Source organism: Aphelocoma coerulescens, chromosome 2 (genome assembly GCF_041296385.1).
Source record: "Aphelocoma coerulescens isolate FSJ_1873_10779 chromosome 2, UR_Acoe_1.0, whole genome shotgun sequence".
NCBI lineage: Eukaryota > Metazoa > Chordata > Aves > Passeriformes > Corvidae > Aphelocoma > Aphelocoma coerulescens.
The window spans coordinates 60654643-60673886 of record NC_091015.1 but is presented as its reverse complement, the minus strand read 5'-3'; the positions used below and the strand labels follow the sequence as shown (position 1 = coordinate 60673886).

Here is a 19244-nt window from a genome sequence, read left to right as displayed (position 1 = left end):
GACGAACTGAGATCTTACCATGGCTTTTGGCCTTCTCTCTCCATGTGGCTGGCTTGGGGAGGACCCATCCTGAAAATCCTGTCACAATCAGAGAATTGCCATCGACTTGGATGGGAACAGCACTTCACACCAGGACACTGCTGCATGGCATTACACTTTATTTGGAAGCCTGGTGCTAAGGACTACAATCAACACTTCATCACAAACTGCAGTCAGTTGGAACAAATCAATTATTTTTGATGAAAAAGTGTTTGCAAAGACTTTCCAGTGAAGCAAGAAGGTTGTTTTGCACTTAAAGCACTGAAACTCTGAAGGTTCACAGCTAGAAGGGTGCTCTTCTATGGAAGGGGAGCAAAGCAGAAAGAAACTGAGTCTGGCCACAAGCAGCTATTTGCATTGCAGGGCATGTGAAAATCCACAGAAATGGTAAAATCGGAGGGGAAGGCTATCTCTTTTGGCTGGACTGTTTATAACTGTTCCTGGATCGTGGGAATGGCTCTTTGGCAGTCACTGTGTGCAGCCCAGGGTTGCAAACCACAGCCAGGGCAGTCCAATGAGGGTGGAACAAGGACTGAAGCATATAGAAAATAAGTAAAGGAAAGGCATGTGCTCGAATCCCTAACTGCCTGGGAGAGGAGGAGTTGGCTTGTCCAAGCACTCAACAAATTACAAAAAATATTTGAAAACTTCTCCCCACCCCTATCCAAGATCAAGCCAAATGTATTTTTAAGCTGGAATATGTGTGAGTTGATTCCACCGTTGGTGAGAAAAATGTCCCCTGCAACACCCTGCCCCTCAGACCACACCACACTTGCTCAAGGTCGGGTGGGATCAGAGCTCTTTTGGAATCGCAATGGAGCTTTTAACAAGGTAAAACACTTAAAGGAGTGTCAGACCTCCTCAACCCTCTCTCTTGTTTTATCTTACGAGTGGGAGAATATAAGGAAAGTTCAGCTGTGGTATTCAGTTTCCTCCTCCCATATGGCCCACTTCTAGTCTGGGATGAACTCAGGATATCAAGAATATAACCTTATTGATGAAAAGATTTTTTGAATCATTCTAGAGACCTTCCCCACATTCAGCTGCGAAAGCAGCTGTTGGTGCCAGATCAGAAATGCGCTTCTGCAGGTATGTTAGGTACTCATCAGTACATTTATTTGCTCCAAAAACCTGCAAAAAATACAGAACATGCTCCGATGCTTGAGTGTGCTCCACTACTGTACCTGTTAATATTTCCACTAGGAAACCTATCTTAAAGTCCAAAGACTGTTAACTGGTTTACTGAGTTCTGGTAATGTTAACTAGCAATTTAGGGTGAATTGCCAATTCCTTACTTGAAGGGTTATTATCAATTAACTGCAAAATAAATGCTTACTGAATTAGTTGTTTCAATTGGGTTAATGATTGTTTGGACACATTATACATTACAACAAGATCTGCTGCAGAATTCAGACAAAATAGTCTTAACACCTGTAAATTTACTGCAAATACATTCAAATTTCCATTGAAATTAATCACATTTTTAGCTCCTTGTATGATTTTTTTATTCTTCAACAGATGAATCTCCCATCAAAGCTTAGTCAAGGATGGAATAAACATATTCTTATTTTAAATGCAAGCAGAAAGATTTAAAACCAACCAAACAAAAACCCCCCACCAAAACAAACCACCCTGCACTCCTTCCTAATAAACTGAAAATCTTACTTTTAGATTAAAAAAATATGGTGTCCATGTCTGTGTGCTTATTTTATCCCAGTCACTTCTTCACAACTGCAAAAAAGTGACAGCAGATTTAATTTGCTGATGTGTCTGGCAATTTTTCTATTTCTACCCTGTTCTCTTTCCTGCTGTCCGCTCCTACCTTTATTCTTCTCTCTTAAAATGCTTACCTTCTCCTAACTTTAAAAGAGTCTCTGCTTTTTTTTCTCAGTTTCCATTCCTCATTTTCCTCTCTCCAACATTTCATTTTTCTCTCTTAACTCATTTCATCACATAGGGGACTGTTTCCATTTCTAATTATAACTCCAAATCTATTTAACTTATAGAACTTTTATTATTTTTTTAATCAAAGACCATCATAGCTTCTTCAACTGAAGGGAATCCAACAGCACACCAGAATGCAAACTAACTCAGTCTTAAGACTGGCCAGATTTCAGCTGATTTTCCTGCACATCAGCTTATCAAACTTTACCCAACACCTGTTTGCTGGACTCTACTGAGCAGTCAAGGAAAACAGCAGAATTAAAACAGAAAAACGGAGCTTCAAATGCTTGCTGATGATAGGGAAAACAGCAAGGATCCAAAAGTATATTACAGTCAGAAAAACAAAAGGAGATGGTATGAAGAAAGGTATGTATGAGAAACACTCCAGTTTGCAGGAATTTCCCTGCCTGGCTGTAACTAAAGCTGCCAGAATTGGAGTTCTTTCATTCCCCTTCACCCCCTGTAATGGTATTATTCTGCCACTAATATCTTCTTTCAAAAATGACATCATAAGTTTCCTCCTGGTATATGTGAATGTAACTTTTACCATCTTGCACTATTTCTCAGTGTAGCTATAAAAACAAACCTTGTATTTTGCATATTTTGACCAACTCAAAATTCAATTAGTAAAAATAACTATCTGTGCTCCAGAAGCCGCACTTAAAATTTTCCTGTTGGACCCTACCTCTGTCTTGGTTTATAAATAACCTTACACTTCCATGACTTGGTGAACTAACACAGGCAAGTTCAAGTTTGGCAGCTTTAGCTCATGCTTTGTCTCACTGTAAAGCTACAAGAGCATTTAACTTCTCTACTTGGACAATATACATAATTTTCTCTCTTTTCCATTTGGTAGCTGGTACAGCACTCATCTGTCTGTGTGAACACAAACAGAACAAATCCAACCTTATTCCATCTGGACCGTCATCCTTGGAGTTTTGTAACTGTATTTCTGTAAGTGAAGTATAAGCACCACAAGAGCAACTTTATAGAAGGTTAAGACATGCTATCCCTGGATCATGTATCCCAATTTATTGTGCCTTTTTAAGTTCATAGTTGAGTCAAAGATGAAGAAACAAAGATTATGGTGGCCTTCATGAATCTGCCTCTGGAATCTGGAGGTGAGGGAGAATGATCCTGAGTAGTCCACACGCTCCTTCAAAGCAAGGGAACGCACTCCCCAATACACTTGCTACAGGTCCCTGAAAGCATGTCAGAAGCATTCCTCCTCCTCCTCTTTCTCCTCCTCCCTCTCCTCTTCCTCTGCTCCAGCCCACCTGCAAACCTTCCTACTTCAAAATGAGGAACAGATTGCATCTTTTCACTCTGCTTCTGAAATAAGGGCTGACTGCTCTTTGACAAAATGCACAATAGAATCATTTGCACAGGCTGACAAGCTGCTTCTTAAAATACTTAAAAATTGTAACATCAGGATTTTGGGGATCTTTTATCTTGGTTAATGATCAGGTTTGTGTACCTGTTGCTGGCCAGACTTGTGGTTTGGCTGGCTCGTGACCTGCCACACAAAAGAATTAAGTTTATAAAACCCACAGGACATTTGGGTTGAACTTGAGTTTGCAACAACATTTGATGAGCCACAAGGTTGTGGATTCTGCAGCTTTGCTGGAATCTGTTCTAATTAGGAGTCCACAGGCAAGGGCATTGAGCCCTGTGCTCTGGGAACAATTTTCTCTTAAATTCTCTAACAAAAAAAAAAAGGATGCATAAATCCCATTTACATCTAAAAGGACCTACAAACTGAGTCTTCAGCCTCTAGTACCACATCGAAGTTTTCTCTTTTGTGTGAAAAGGCTTAATCTTAATCACAAAATAACTGTTAAATTTCCTTCTCCAGATTAAGCTGTCATTGTTTAAAATACCTTTTTTTGTTCCTTGCACTAGAAATGAAGTTAATTGAATGCATTTCTATTTTTTAAACTTTCCTGTTATTTTCTCCATCACAGGCTGACAGATCAGAGTAATGACTTCTTTCAGAGATTAACACCAGATTAAATTTTTTAAAACTCTCGAAAGTAACTCAAATGTCTAATGCAATATAGAGTCTACCCTTTCCCTTCCTCGGGCCATAACCAATGGAAGGGAGAAATAAATCTCATACTGCAACATAATATTAAACTGAAATTGGATGCAAGACTAAAATACCACCAACATAATTTTTGTTATATGGTGCACTGTTTTCTTGCATATTCTACTGTCAAGCAGTTGAGCTTCAGCTAAAGCACTTGTAAAGAAGAAAGCAAGCAACTCATAACCTGAAAAACTGTCATTTCAAACGTAACCAAAAGAAAGACAAACCATCTCTAATAAAAGTTTGATCTCTTAATTTCTATATACTGTCTCCAAAAGCTAAATTACAAGCAGCAAAATACTGCAAAGGAAAATAGAGTAATACTTTTTTTAAGGAATGAGAATTTGGCCAAATTCAATTCTCAAACCTCCTGGGTAAATGAGGGACTAACTCAGGCTCTAATGAACATACATAGTAGCTCTCAATGACCTCAAAACTCTCAGAATCTCAATGACAGTACAGAAGTAGGACTTAGCTGTTTCCTCAGGTTCAAAAGGAGTAATGTGCAACTCAGATATAAAGAACACACATTACTCAGAAAGATGCAGGCCTGCATAACTGAATGTGTTTTGACTTACCCACCCTCTTCTTCCAAATCTCATCTGCATTTAAACAGATACAGTTTTTCATAACCTGCTACCTTAGTGAAAGCATAAAGAGTGATCTAGAACCGGACAGAGATCTTTTGGGGATTGTTTTTTAAAGGCACATAAAGAACAGCACAGTGCAAGCCCAGAGTCCTGAAATCCTTTGCTTTAAGGAAGATTCTTTTCAACAGGACTTTCCAGACATTTTACATATATTAACACAGCAGGACATAAAACATCTGTACAGGCTGTACATAATTTTAGGCTGTAAATTTGATGGCATATGCCATATTCCACTGGCTTAGTTGTGCACACACCCCTACATACCTATGGGAATGCTAGTCACTAGGCACAATCATTCCAATACAATCAGAATGGCAGTGAAAAGGTGGTTAATGTATGTTTATCCACTCTTTATCACAATACAAGAATTCAGAAGACTCAAATATAACTATCAAAAAGTAAAGCTAAACACAAAAAACCGTCCAAAGAACAGATTTTTCTTCACTGTAAACACTTACACTAGGGAACACATTGCCAAGGTTTTTTTTTGTTTGTTTGTTTGTTTGTTTTGTTTTTTGTTTTTTGTGGTTTTGTTGTTGTTGTTGTTTTTTGTTTGGGTTTTTTTTGTGGATACTTCCATTCTCATCTATGTACTGTGAGAAAAAAAGAAGCAGACCAATTTTGGGGAAAATTAGATCAATCTATGAAGCTATTAAACACAAAGATACCAGTTCTGACTCAGGAAATCTTTAAGCCATACATTAGAGGGTGATGAAAAAGTGTATCAAAGAAGCCACTTCTGTGCATATTTTTGCTTTCAACAGTATTCTGAACTGGCCCAGCTGAATGAACGTTTGATCTGACCTAGAGTGACTGTCTGTCATGTTCACCTTTACAAAACTGCCACCAAGCACAGAATCTCTTACAAGTTTATGACATATCTGGAACATTGAGATATTGTTACTTTCATTTAGCATGAGTAAGAAATCCACATAACCAGATTCACCTAGACAAGTCACTTGGAAACACAATCTTGACAAGACCTCTGACATACTGTTCAAGAATGGAACCATTTGTGAAAGCTCCTGTTGAATAATTACATGACTGTGGCGTACAGAAAGCTTCCAGTCTAAAATCCTAAATTGCATATACAGTCATATACAGTTTGAACTATTAATAACAGAACCACCCCAGACTTATAAATCGTTTTGACTTGATGAACCTCTATCTATGTTAAGACACTAAGGCTCTTTCAATAAATGTACACCAGTAGAAAAAACAACTTGGATCTAAATCCAGATGGCACTAGGCACCCTCAAGACATCAGAAGCTGGACTGAGGTAGTTATAGCACTTTTTATACTTGTCAAAGATGTCTTCAGCAGAACATACTAAACAAGGGATTGCTTGGAAGCTTAAATAGTGAATGTCACGCAGAAGTAGCCAGTCCAACCACAAGACTGAATTGTTTCATATCCACTTGCACAATTTTTACAGTTCCTTCTGAAACCTTAAAACATTTCACAAAGGAATCAGGCCCCAAAATGAACCATGTTCTTCTTAGAAAACTGTTCAGTCTAATAAGAATGTTGTAAATGAGTCAAGCATTTTAATATCTCAAATTTCATCTGGTATCAAAAGTATTAGGAAAAAAATGTAACATTCAGGGATAAAAGATGAATTAAAATAGTCACAGAAAAACTCAATGGTTTTCTTTTTTTCAATTATAGTAATATAACCGAGGGAAGTCAATTAACGTAGTGATTTCATAAAATTATTAAAAAGTTTGGCCTTGGAAGGCAAGCAGGAAACACGGCCTAAAACATGCAGTTTTTCAAGAAAGTGTAGAAGTTAAAGAGACACAAAAGCACTACATCAGTTTTACAAATGCATTTTGTAAATCTAATTATAGGTGCATCATCATGCAACAAAAATACAATTCTGACACCCTACCTATTAAACATTTTTACAGCCCTGATAACCATTAGCCCCGGAAATGAAAATCGGAAAGAGAAAGTGCTACAGCTGCAGAGCTCCCTGCAAAAATAAGCAGCTCTATGGGACTTAAAAAGAAAAGAGAATAGGAAAAGAAGTGGATTTGTAAATAAGTTCACAGCATTTAATTACAGATCGGAAGTAGAGCCTACTAAGTCTACAGCAGCCTTTCAAGGCACATGAAGTTTGCTTAGCAAGAAAGCCAAATCGGATTTTTAATAAATAGCATAGCCTGGATTTCAAAGGGCATTGGATTCAACCTTCTGCTTCTAGGCATAAGTACAGATTTGCTGTAATTTTAGATAATGTCTTTGGACTTAAGACTTCAGAAACAGAACCTTGTTTGAGGCATAACAATACAAACGGCTGCTTTAACTTCAAAGCAGTGCTTAAAAGGTTTCAATAATAGAAACATTCAGCTAAAGCAAGAAAAGGATGAAACTGCAATGACAGAAATATCACCACAAATCCTCCCTGCTTTATGCAGTGTCATTTCCAATACACTTCAGACTGTACAGAAAAAGAATGTCAGTGCATCTATTATGGGATCATATGAACATGCATATTTATCATGAAAGTACAAAAACTCTTCTCAATATCTATTTTAACAATGACAGAAAATACACAGAACAAAGAATATTAAATTGCTATTCTTTATCCTTCATTTATAGTGAAATATGATTTTTTAAAGAAATTTTAAACATGACATTTCATTTCCAGTTGTGATGCAGTTTCATCCAGTTTTAACATTATTTCACTCTAAGAAATGGGGGAAATAATCTCTAATATTTTAATAAATTTTAATAGAAGACTACAAGTACATCCTTGACAAGCCAATGAGGCAAAACCAAGACCACAGAAAATAAAAAGTAAAGCTGAATAAACTCTGACACACACTTACTCTCTCCCAAAAGGAATGCCTAACTCCTCATTTACACATCCCACTCAGAAGTCTGTTACACAGTTACTTTCCAAAACAGAACGTTTGCCTTTAGATCTGTTCACTGTGGCATACTACACCTAACAGAGATAAAATGGATTTATTTGCTTCATGCTTATGAACTTTATTTAAATAAGGTTCCCCAATACAATGGCAATTGTCCTCCTAAAGGCAAAATGGAAACACTTGTCTTGTAATCTCTGCTCAAATAAAAACACCAGAGCAACTGGCTTAAATATATCTCTTTCAGTAAAACCCCTTGGCTTCTGGAATCTGTATGTCAAGATTCCTGTAGTGACATATATCTGTTCTTGCTTTCATCACTTAAATGAGGTAGAAAACCTTCTGAGTCCAGGAGCAACGTCCTGACATGAAGCTGCTGTGATGAAGAGTCAGGCTGTTACTGTGTGGTGAGGATGATACAACTGCTCAGAGGCAATGCTTCCCCACAACCATTAGTTTTGTACACTGAGTTTAACACATCCCACTAATTACCCAGCACTACACTGGGCTGGCTTTGACACAAACACTTCCATATGATTATGTTTTATAGCTCAATAATTAACATCCATAAGCTTTCCTGTGAAAAAGTAACTCTTCTTAAACTGATCATGATATCTTCAGATCGGTAAAAAAAGTCACAAAGCATTAATTTCTGTCAATATAGGTAGCTTTTATAAAATGATAAAAACAACTGGTAAAAGAGAATACTTGAAACAATACAATAATATTATCTAATGATAGTGGCTTACCTTGTCTCTTGGTGTAATCTGCACATGGGTAAGGAAGGATGGTGTGGGAAGCAACCCTGACAACACGATGCTTCCCTGAAGTCAATGGTGCTACACTGATCTACTCACTTGAAGTTCTCCCACAGCCTGTTTTAAGCAGCCCTAATACATTTTGGGTCATGAACACATACAGCATTTCTAAAAGACAGTGACTTTGGAAATTGTCTGGACTACAGAGGATGGTTTAATGAGCATGTTGCTTTACAAGAGAAGAAACATCCACCTCTCTCCAGTTTCTGGTTTATTATATTTTTTGCTCAAGATCTCCTTAGACACTCACCTGTATTTACCATTCTAATTTTCTGACTATGGGAAATTAATTTAAAAATGCAAAAAATTATTTTTCCTACCATGTACACTAAAAATTCTAAAGTCTCTCTGCAATTTCCTCAGTCTTGTATGAAGACCCCAGGCAAGGATTCTGTGGCTAGATTATGCTGTTCATTACACCTTTGCAATTGTGATACATTACTGCTTCCTTTACAGCCTATCAGCCCAGTCCTTGCACAGATATATTACCTCTGTATGAAGCAGAATGGTTCACTATGTGTTCCTAGAGAAGATGGAAACTGCACATCACCAGTAAGATGCAACTGAGCTGACAAAAAGGATGCTTTGGCCAGAAAAGTAATCCCTGTGAAAAAGGGTAATACCTACTGTATTCTTCCACCTCCTACCTCATCCATCTCCCCTCTCTCTCCTGAATGATCCTAAACATGCATTCTTTTGTAGGACTTACCTAGCTATCAACAGCATGCTGTTGATAAAAGCATTAATTACAGAATCATGGAATGGTTCGGATTGGAAGAGACCCTAAAGAACATCTTGTTCCAACCCCCCCTGCCATGGGCAGGGACATCTTCCACTACACCAGTTTGCTCAGAGCACCATCCAACCTGGCCTTGAACACACCCAGGGATGGGGCAACCAAAACTTCTCTGGGTAACCTCTTCCAGTGCCTCACCACCCTCACAGTAAAGAAATTCTTCCTAATATCTAATCTAAACCTACTGTCTATCAGTTTGAAGCCAGTCCCACTGGTCCAGTCACTGTATACTCTTGTAAAAAGTCTCCATCATTCTTTTAGGCTCCCTTCAGGTACTGAAAGGTTGCAATTAGGCCACTCCGAAGCCTTCTGTTTTCCAGGCTGAACCATCCCAATTCTCTCAGCCTTTCCTCATAGGAGATCCCTTCATCCCAGTAATCACCTTGGCGACCCTCCTCTGGACTCACTCCACCAGGTCCATGTCCTTCCTGTGCTGGGGACCCCAGAGCTGGATGCAGCACTGCAGGTGGGCTCTCACCAGAGCAGAGCAGAGGGGCAGAATCCCCTCCCTCACCCTGCTGCCCACACTGCTTTGGATGCAGCCCAGGACACATTTGGCTCTCTGGGCTGTGAGTGCACATTGCTGGGTCATGTCCAGCCTCTCATCCACCAGCACCCCCAAGTCCTTCTGGGCAGGGCTGCTCTCGATCTGCTCACCCCCCAGATTGTGCTGATACTGGGGCTTGCCCATGTCCATGCTAAACACAGTAGTGCAGCAGTTTCCCTTTTACAGACTCGCAGAATCACAGAAGAAGCTGAGTTGGAAGGGACCCAAAAGGATCAGTGAGTCCAACTCCCAGCCCTGCACAGCATCATCCCCAAGAGTCACACCATGTGCCCAAGAGTATTGTCCAAACACTTCTTGAACTCATTTATTCACAGATCTTGAATTTCTAGTCTGCAGTGAATAGTATTAATCCAAAGCTTTGTATTTTATTTTCACTTCCCAATCTGTAATTTAAAGATTCCTGAGCAGTTTTCTTGAGTGGTTCTCCTAGAGATGAACAGCCATCACACATTTCTCCATTCTAAAAAATGGAGTAGAATGTGGAAAAAAAGCCCCAGTGCCCAGAGGGAGATTAAAACCCTGCTCTACACACTCCTCCAGCCCTCACCTCACGGTTTGAAACCTTTTGTTCTAACCATTTGATCCCAAGTCCATCAGGGAAGAATTCAGGCAAATTTCATTCTCATACATGAATTAGCAGCAGACTAAGTCAACTACCTCACAAGGACCAAACACTCCTCTTGCAAGTGCAGCCTGCTGCAGAGGTAAGCTGGCCTATCAAGGCAAACTCTGAATTTGGAGAAATGTGCTGTCCAAGATGCCAGGGTGAAGAACCATGCTCATCACAAAAGCCTAAAGAAGTAGGCACGTGAAGTGTTAAATACGGAGCAGTCAGGTAAAGGCAAAACTTTGAGCCCTAAGACTAAGAAAAGTGAGTTTACATTTATGCTGCTCACTGGAAATAAATTAACACAATAACTCATTAAGGAGGGCATTCCACTGGTGTAGCAGAAATAGTTGACTGTAATTCAATGCTTCAGTGGGTGAGGAAAGAGACAGATTTCTTCATCTGCAACTTTCCTCTAAAAAGGTAAAGTCATACCATACAAATAGCACACAGAGAAACTCTCTCTAGAAAGTATGTGGGTACCCACCAGGTGGGAATCATGGTAAGTTAATCTTTATTTCCCTGTATCTCACCATGCAAAAGAAGTCACAGATTTTTCAGGAAGATTTATCCTAGTTTCTAGATGCTGTCATCTCTAGCAACATATGATCTATTTCATCACCTGATACTCTGAAAAGTCACCCTGTGCAGGACTCGGGCAGTACCGCACTTCCTGTGTTCACTTTAAGCATTAGTACAGTGCCACAGAGCACAACTGCTGGGCTTCTCACGTGCTTCAGAACTGAAGCCTCAAAGAAAGCAATGGAGCCAGAATCACTTAATGACCAATGGAAGCACTAATGGCTTGGATCTTACAATATTCTATCACACAAAAACTCAAAGGGATTAATTTACCTTGACCTTGTAGTACTCCTTGACTTCAGGCTGAATGGAATCAAAATCACCACTGATGTAGTCAGGCAAGAAGCTGAAAGGAAAGCAATGAGCAGTGAAATGAAAAATTAATGCATCTTACTATATTTAATATTTATTTTCTCAAGAGTACTACGGGGTACAAGCATTAATCTTCTAAAAGGAATATGACTCCCTTAGAAGCATGTTAAGAGTTGATGTGAGATGATACAAAATAAGGTAACAGACGAAATGAAAAACTGGTAAATCTATTGTTCCTTTGCTGAGGGAGCTGCACGTGGCTTAGATGCTTATATATCTCTCTGGGTCAGTAAGACTTGCATTTGCCTGGTCCTGGAAAGACAACTCTCAAGTGTCTTTCAAATGTATCATTCAGTCAGCAAAGTGTTTGAAATAGCATATCTGAGTGCTGTACATCATTCGTCAGAGGATATCATTTGTCAGAAGATGATGATGATGATGCTTCTTGGACAGCTGGTATGCCATAAATGTTTCAAGGATTTGTATTTTAGTTGTTAGTGATGTCATCTTGTTTCCACTCTTCTTGACTATTAAAAATACTCCTAAAATATGGAAGTCAAATGCTCAGTGATTTTTAACTCACATGAACTTAATTTCAACTCCTAACCATCACTCGTACAGTAATATTGCTGCAAAGCACATGGAAATAATTTTGTGATATTTATCTCCTCTTGCTGCATTTTTAAATGCAGAATGCTTAAAAATATTTATTATATGAATTTGTATCAAATTCATAATGAAACTTCCACTGTGCTACAGCAAGAACAGTGTAAGAATATCTTTTGAAAAAACCCACCATTCCCCCCAAAAAACTCAACACAGCTTTCCATCTTGCACAATTTCTTGAGTTTTAAGAAGCAGCTGACAGGTGAGAGAGTGTTTCCACTGTTTCAACAGATAAGGCTGCATTGAGTTGTGAAAGAAAAGCTGTGATTTTGGTTAACTCCACTGCTACCATACTTTACAAGGGGGATGAGAGTTAATCAGCAAATTAGTTTCCAGTTCAAACTGAGTTGCAAGGAATTGAGCAAAGTATATTGGAACATATTTTTTCTGCCACATGATTTTAGAAGACTGCTGCATGGTCTAGAAAATCCTCATATCAGTAAAACTTACAAAAATTTCATTTTTCGGGTCTGTAGAGATTTCAAAAGAGACGCGTGGTCACTGGCCACCATTTTATTTGAAAACTGAAAGCAGCTTCAGCAGAAGCCAGTAAGCACAATTGTTGTGAGTTAGGTCATGTGCAACCATGGCATTTCAAATTCCCTGCTCTCTGCTATTACTAAGGTTGTTATAAAAGGATATATTCTAAAAATAATCCCTCTAGGAGTGATGGTCCCATACTCGCAGTGGTGGGAAGTGCAGTCCCTTCTGCACTGGGTTTGACTGAGGACACAGGAATGAAGTAGGAGAAATGCAAATGCTTCAGTGCTCTGTTTCATATCCCTCCATCAGTGTGGTTCAAAACTAAACCGAAAATTAGGTTTGCTCCTTCATTGTAAGACTGACCTTTCCAATGTGCAAAAAATACCACATTTTCAAAAGTTAAAATTTAAATAGCTGGTTTTTACCTTTCCATGAGTTTCCTAATTAAATACTTACTGAATACAACAAGCCTAAAAACCTGCAGGTATTGTCTTTCAATTTATTGTTTTCTAATTATTTCTTCCTGATTGAAACAGAGCCATTAAAAATAAACTCACTCCAGGCATTTCAGTGGTGTCCCTGAATGCAAGCCCTGGAAGTGTTCCAGCAGGCTGGGCAGGAAGAACAGCAGCCAGCTGTCATGGAAAGCCAGCTTGGTATGACAATGACATCCACTGTGATGAAAAAGCTGTTTATCTTACTGAAATGCCATATATAAATCCAAAAGGGTCTTTCTTTTTTTCTTTTCCCTCTACAGCAGCTACAGATCACAGTGCTTTTAAATAATCAACTATTTCTCCTGAATGCCTCAAGAGACGTAAGTGGGAGCAGAATTAGCCAAAAAAAAAAAGTATCTTCTAAGAATCAAGTGCTCCTTCACAGTTTTTGTTCTCATCTAAAGTAAAACTATTTCCAATCAAAAAGCTAGTCTGAATTTTTCCACACAGAAGGAACAAACATTTCAGTTGCACCTCCCATGGAGTCTGCTGGGGCTCCTGGCTGCACTTCCTGAACATGACTCCTCTGCCAGCAAGCTCTGTGTCCATTTTCAAAATACCCTCTCTAAATCACTCACTTGGAGCAACCACAAAACCAGAAATTACTAAAGGGAATATGAAATTGTGGCTGGGAACTTCAAATTTCGAGATGCCTAGGCCTCCCATTAATGATCATGAAGAGAAGAATTCCTTCTTGTTTTCTCCTTCCCTTTAGAAACACCAGAAACAAGGAAAGATCAGAAAGTCATGCCTGAGGAATTAAAAAAAAATTAGTAAATCTCAACTCCACTGTCTGCCTCACAGACATGAAAAAAAAAGTCTGCTTTATCTCCAGAGGGAGGATAGCTGCTCTTTCTAATTCACTGAGGATGCAAACCAACAAAAGTAAGGCAACATTCAGTATAGAGTCAAAGGCTGCATTTGACACAGTCCTTTTTGAGTTCCGTGGAACAAATTGCCTGATCCAGGTGAGCACATTTGAGTCAAGGCTCTTTCCAATTAACACAAGTGAACAAAGTTCATTGTGTGAAGAATTCTCCTTGACTGACTAACCTCAGAGATTAGCACTGATATAGAAATAGGGGAAATAGTTGAGATAGAGGTATATGGAAAAAGCTTCATACTAAAGTAACTCAAGAGTATTTTGTAATAATTGGTTTTCACTTGTTTGCTTTCATATAGTTTTGTATTTACTCCTGAGTACAGGCTCTAGTGCAGGAGAACAGGCTCAGGGGAATCACACATCAAGCTTACTTCTGTGTGAGTGGAAGAAATGATGTCAGGAAAAAAGTAACAAGAAAGGCCTCTCCATAAAAGTTAAAACAGCTACCCTTATTTAATGTACAGATTAAAAGCAGGTATTCCATTAGTCTAACCCATGTTTTCCTGCCCTCTGAACTCAAATTCATGAATAATTCTTATTCTGATGCATAACTGTATTGAAGATGACATATTCTAGTGACATATCTGACACACATCCTTTAGTGAATGAGTTTAATTTTTTGCCCATGATGGCAAAATATGTCTTTAATTCCTAGTGCAATTTAAAATTTTAATTTCTAAACAGTCTAGATGATGCAGTCTATTCCATTTCAGAACCATATTTTATCAGTCTCATTAGCTATTAATTACCACTATGCATATAAGGTCATGACCAGCTCAGCTGGCTTGATTCTCTGCTGCTTTATATTGACATATAACAGAGTGAGCCAAATCCTTAATCCTGATGGGACTGAAAGTATAAAATTCATGTGGGATCAGCCCAGTCCACCAAGTCTTTTCTAGAGCTGTCAAGAAGCATAATACCAGGTACTGGGCAACAAAAAATCTTCAGAGGTTTGGGCCAACTGGAGTTTTTCTTACTCTTTTCAATCTCTTTTGTTTTTTCTGGGTGCTGAGGGGTTTATTTTGTTTGGATTTAGGTTGTTGCTTTTTGTTGTTCTTTGGAGTTGCCATTTTTTTTCCTCATCAGGGAATTTTAGAATCATACTGCATCCATCTAAAATGAGTAGGGAGTCAGGAGGGCCAGGATTACTTTCAGAAAAGGATGCAAAGGCACTTCCATACCAGACTACGTATCTTTTACCTATGTAACTTTTTTTTTTTTTTTAAATAAAACCCCCGTAGTTTCCATATGAAACCCTTAAGGTTTAGCTAGCTTACAAAGAAAAAACAACACTATTTCTCAGCAGTTTGGAGATGTATCCCAGCTAGATGATTTATACAAATTAGATAAAAGCTGAGTGTTGACTGAACAGTTTTATGAACTCCCAGGATGCTGGGCTGGAAAGCAGGGGGAAAGAAAAAGATTCCAGTGAGTTTGACATAGTTTCCAGATACCTCAATAAATTTTTAGCCACCAGTACCATAAAGCAGCAACTGATTCTTATCATAACTCTGAGGTTCTTATGCTAAACAAGCACAAGTGTGCCTTTTGCCTTCAAGTAATACATCTAATAAACACAGCAGTATTGTTTTTAAATATTCAACACTAATGAATAGTGTGTTAAATTTAAAACATCAGAATACTTGGCTCTTTATTTGCTCACTTTAAGAATTCAGTGTGAACTGTTAAAGATATGTTTTCACACAGTTATGAAAAAGAAAAACAAAGAACACAAAAACCCACACCAAACCATCACACTGTAACAGTTTATACCAAAAATCCCATGCTGCCTTCTTAAATAAAATGCTTGGGCATAACTGCTCAGTTCTATCATTAATTCAAAGTTACAGCTTCCTAGTACTATTGACTTATCTTGTGATGCAGCTCCTTTAGCACATAATTGCATGCAATTAACCTTTTTTAAACAAATGTTAACATCAGAGACATGACCATTTAAAGGCAGTATCTGCATACCCTTTGATTCCTTCAGCTACAGCACAGAAAATAATCCCATGCAGGCAAACCGTGTGTCCCCCAGCTGCATCATCTGAGGGCACAGAGTCGGTTCCCTGTGTTTTTTCTTCACTACTAAAAATAAATTTAAAAATGGGTGTCTTTTACCCTGGACTAATAGGCACACACAAGCTACATCCCTGTGGAAAAATATCAGTGACGATAAAATGCTGCAAACTGAAGATGAAGCAGTCAGCTCCGACTTTTGTAAGCATCTAGTACTTGGGAATACAGAAGATAAAACTCTCTAGAACTACTTCAGGATAAGTATTAAAACCAAAGTTTAGCAAAAAAACCCCAATAAACGAAAATTAATGCTCCCAACTCTAAGTTTGCTAACTGTTAAGGTGCACTTTCAGCTTGCCCTCCTGACGTCTTGACAAGAAGAGTGAGGGCTATTCTCACCAGAAAGGCATTAAATCTGTTTAAATCTGTCAAAAGTATATTGTTATCTGCTGTGAAGATCAAAGTACCTTCTTAACTCTCAGAGACATGTACAGCACAAGCAGATGCCTTTTATATATTGTCTCAGAGCAGCATATTCAGATGCTCCAAGCAGCTGTACAGAGGTGAGTTTCTGGATAAAGGAGAAATGTCAGATAGTAAGATATATTCAGACTTAATGTCTATTCAACCTCTAAATATCTTCACACATTACCTGCAAGGTTACCACAAAAAGGGTCACACCTGCAGCTCAGAAGCCAAACACTAAAATATCAATACAACTAATGAATTCAAACTGGACATAGAAAAGAATTTTGGTTTGATCCATCTTGAAAAAATGCCACAAATGATTCCACAAATTATTATTACCATAAGGCCTTTAAAAAACAGCTAAACCCCAGTCCTTAGCTTGTTCACCCTCTACTTTCCAATCAAGACTCTCTTGAAGTCAGAAGGCTTACTTTTTCTGACTCCAAGGTTCTCATCACTACTATTTTGATCCCCAAAGCCTCCCTTATCACTATGCAGCGTTTGTAGTATGCTGGCACTGACAATGATGTGCTAGTTCTGTATGAACTTGGAGAGAAAAAACAACATCAACAAATAATCCCCAACAATTTCCCATGCCTTCTTCAAAGACCTTAATAAACCCTAATGTTCATTATACAATTGCTTATACAAAACAATTCCTGAATAGCATTTTGCACACTACAATAAATCCAGGTATGATTTAATAAGACTTAAAAAAAAAAAAAGGGAGGGTGGTACAACAACAGCACTGTAAACACCAATTTAACAAAGAAAGCAAGTATATGCATACATCAAGCTAAACACAGAGAACCTGAATTCTTTGCACAGACTGTTAGCAAATTTGCATATTACAGTCATATAGTTCTGTGGTTAAAAGTACTTGAAATATTTGGCAACCGTGAAAAGCAGCCTCTTTTTTCCTTACTTTTTAAAGAGTTTAGTTTAAAGAGCATGTAAGTATTATTTCATTTGCAAAACCTACGATTTAAAGAAAAAGATAAAAGCGTGTAAAGATATGAAGGCAATAATGCATTAATTTATGCTTGTCTGGTATGCAGTGTCACCTTGCAAATAAAAAAAAAAAAAATCTAAAATAAATTGAAGAACATATTACCTTCAGCTCAAACTGCTATGCAAAGCATACATCAGGGGGACATCTTCTGCAGGGGAGAGCCAACTTCCTCCCATTATCATTACAAATCTGAAGAAGCTTACACCCTGCCTCAAAACCTTATCCCTCAGTGACAAAGATGCGTATTAATGACAGCTACAACTGTTGCATTTTTCTTTTTAATAGTCAGTATTTGAAACTTTTCTCCAGTTGCAATCGATACTGTACGAAATAAAGTCATGCTCTGAGATTTAAGAACTGCTCACTTGCTTTCCATGGTGCTGAACATCCTCCTGTGTATATCTACTTCATGAAAAACCCAGTGTGCACAGAACAAGCAACTCCCAGGGACTGCTGCTAAGTATCTGTAGTTTTGTTTTTATTACTCATAGACTGAAGTATTTCTTAAAATAAAGAATACCTGGCAGCAATATATGATCTTAGAGCAAATTAAAGCTGAAACTTTTCAGCACAACTCAGCATTGCACAGGCTCAAGCACCATGCCTTGCTGTTGGACCCATGGCAAAAGGAATTCAAAAGAAGCGAGCTTAGCTGTGAATTTTCATCCTTGCTCAGGGCAGCATGGCTCAGGGCAGCACGGGTCACCCACAAGGACATGATTTTGAATGCTAACAAAGCATAAATACTTGTCTGGAAGTGCCAGTCTTCAGGGACCCAAAGCCAGAGGAAAGGAGGGAGAAGATCAGCACTGTAGCCTCTGACAGGTGAGGGTCTCTGACTCATGGAGAAGATAGAGGCTGACATGACACCCAAAATGGTTTTCCCTCTTCATGTCAAAGCAACAGATGGCAGAATTTGCTCAAAAAAATTGAGGAGAATCAGCCATTACATTAAAGAAATGTAAATTATTTATTAACATTTTATACTGCCTGTGAAGAATCAAAGGGATGTGATCTAAATGTGGTAAACTTAGAGCAGTCACAAACTACGCAAACAAATTTAGAAACCAGTCTCAAAAAGGTGGCACTAGAAGCCACAGCAGGCTCAGGGGCTTCATGGAGTGCCACCCAAGTTAGATGTTGCTGCTACAAGGCAACACACTTTTCCAAGACAAGATAAACAATTACTCTTCTTTCCCAGAAGTCCTAGAAACATGCATATTACATTTTTCCACCTAATCAGAGTTACTAACAACACCTACAGTGCGGCTTGAAAACTCACCTATACAATTTTAAAAGTCAGTTTTAATGACTAGTGTAGGAACCCAGAGTGCCAAGAATATTTCTCTGTCTTTTTTTAAGGGTTCTTACCCCCCTGAACAACACTGTTTTAGCCTCCAACCTTGGAAAAAATTACCAACGATAAGACAAGAACTAGAAAATACAGTGGTGTGAATTAGGTGATAGACTACTATGTAAGATTGTCACAGGGTGAAAAATTTAGAGGTTTTGGGCTTCTCTTTGTAGTAAACAGATAAGAGTAAAAAATATAAAAATGGAGGATTGTTGTTCTCTAAACCTTCTTCTCCTTCTTCTACTACTCCATGTTCTGCAGTAAAAGTAGTTTGGAATGACTGGATAGAGAATTCCACAGTTCCTGGCCGTGTTACTGAATAACTGGTAGGAAAGTGAAAATAATATATGTTTTTAGTAACTGTTGGTTAAATTATCTTTAAAAGGCTGTGTAAATCTTGATAGAGAGACTTCACTCCTGCTTTTCTGTGCTCTATGCTGTACCTGGGTCATGCTAGTGGCTTTGTTCTTCTGATAAGACTTAATAAACAACTATCTGGAAGCATTGAAACTCAAGGAAAAGTCTCGGTTTATCTTTGAAATTCCTTGCAAGGACTTTTAGAAAATTCTCTCCCATC

At 38.4% G+C, this 19244-nt stretch overlaps 1 protein-coding gene across 10 annotated transcripts in view; it reads right to left on the bottom strand.

Annotated features, from left to right (window-relative positions):
• TPK1 (thiamin pyrophosphokinase 1) overlaps positions 1–19244 on the bottom strand; it is a 314358-nt gene that overhangs the window by 156976 nt on the left and 138138 nt on the right. For 9 of the 10 annotated variants that reach the window (XR_011149067.1, XM_069007750.1, XM_069007742.1 and 6 more), the window contains one exon: positions 11244–11316. The exons of the other annotated variant lie outside the window; for it this stretch is intronic. Coding sequence is in view for 8 of the 9 variants with exons in the window: in XM_069007750.1 (XP_068863851.1) it covers positions 11244–11316 (73 nt within the window). In the remaining variant the exon portion in view is untranslated. The remainder of the gene's footprint in view (positions 1–11243; positions 11317–19244) is intronic. 10 annotated transcript variants of the gene reach the window in all.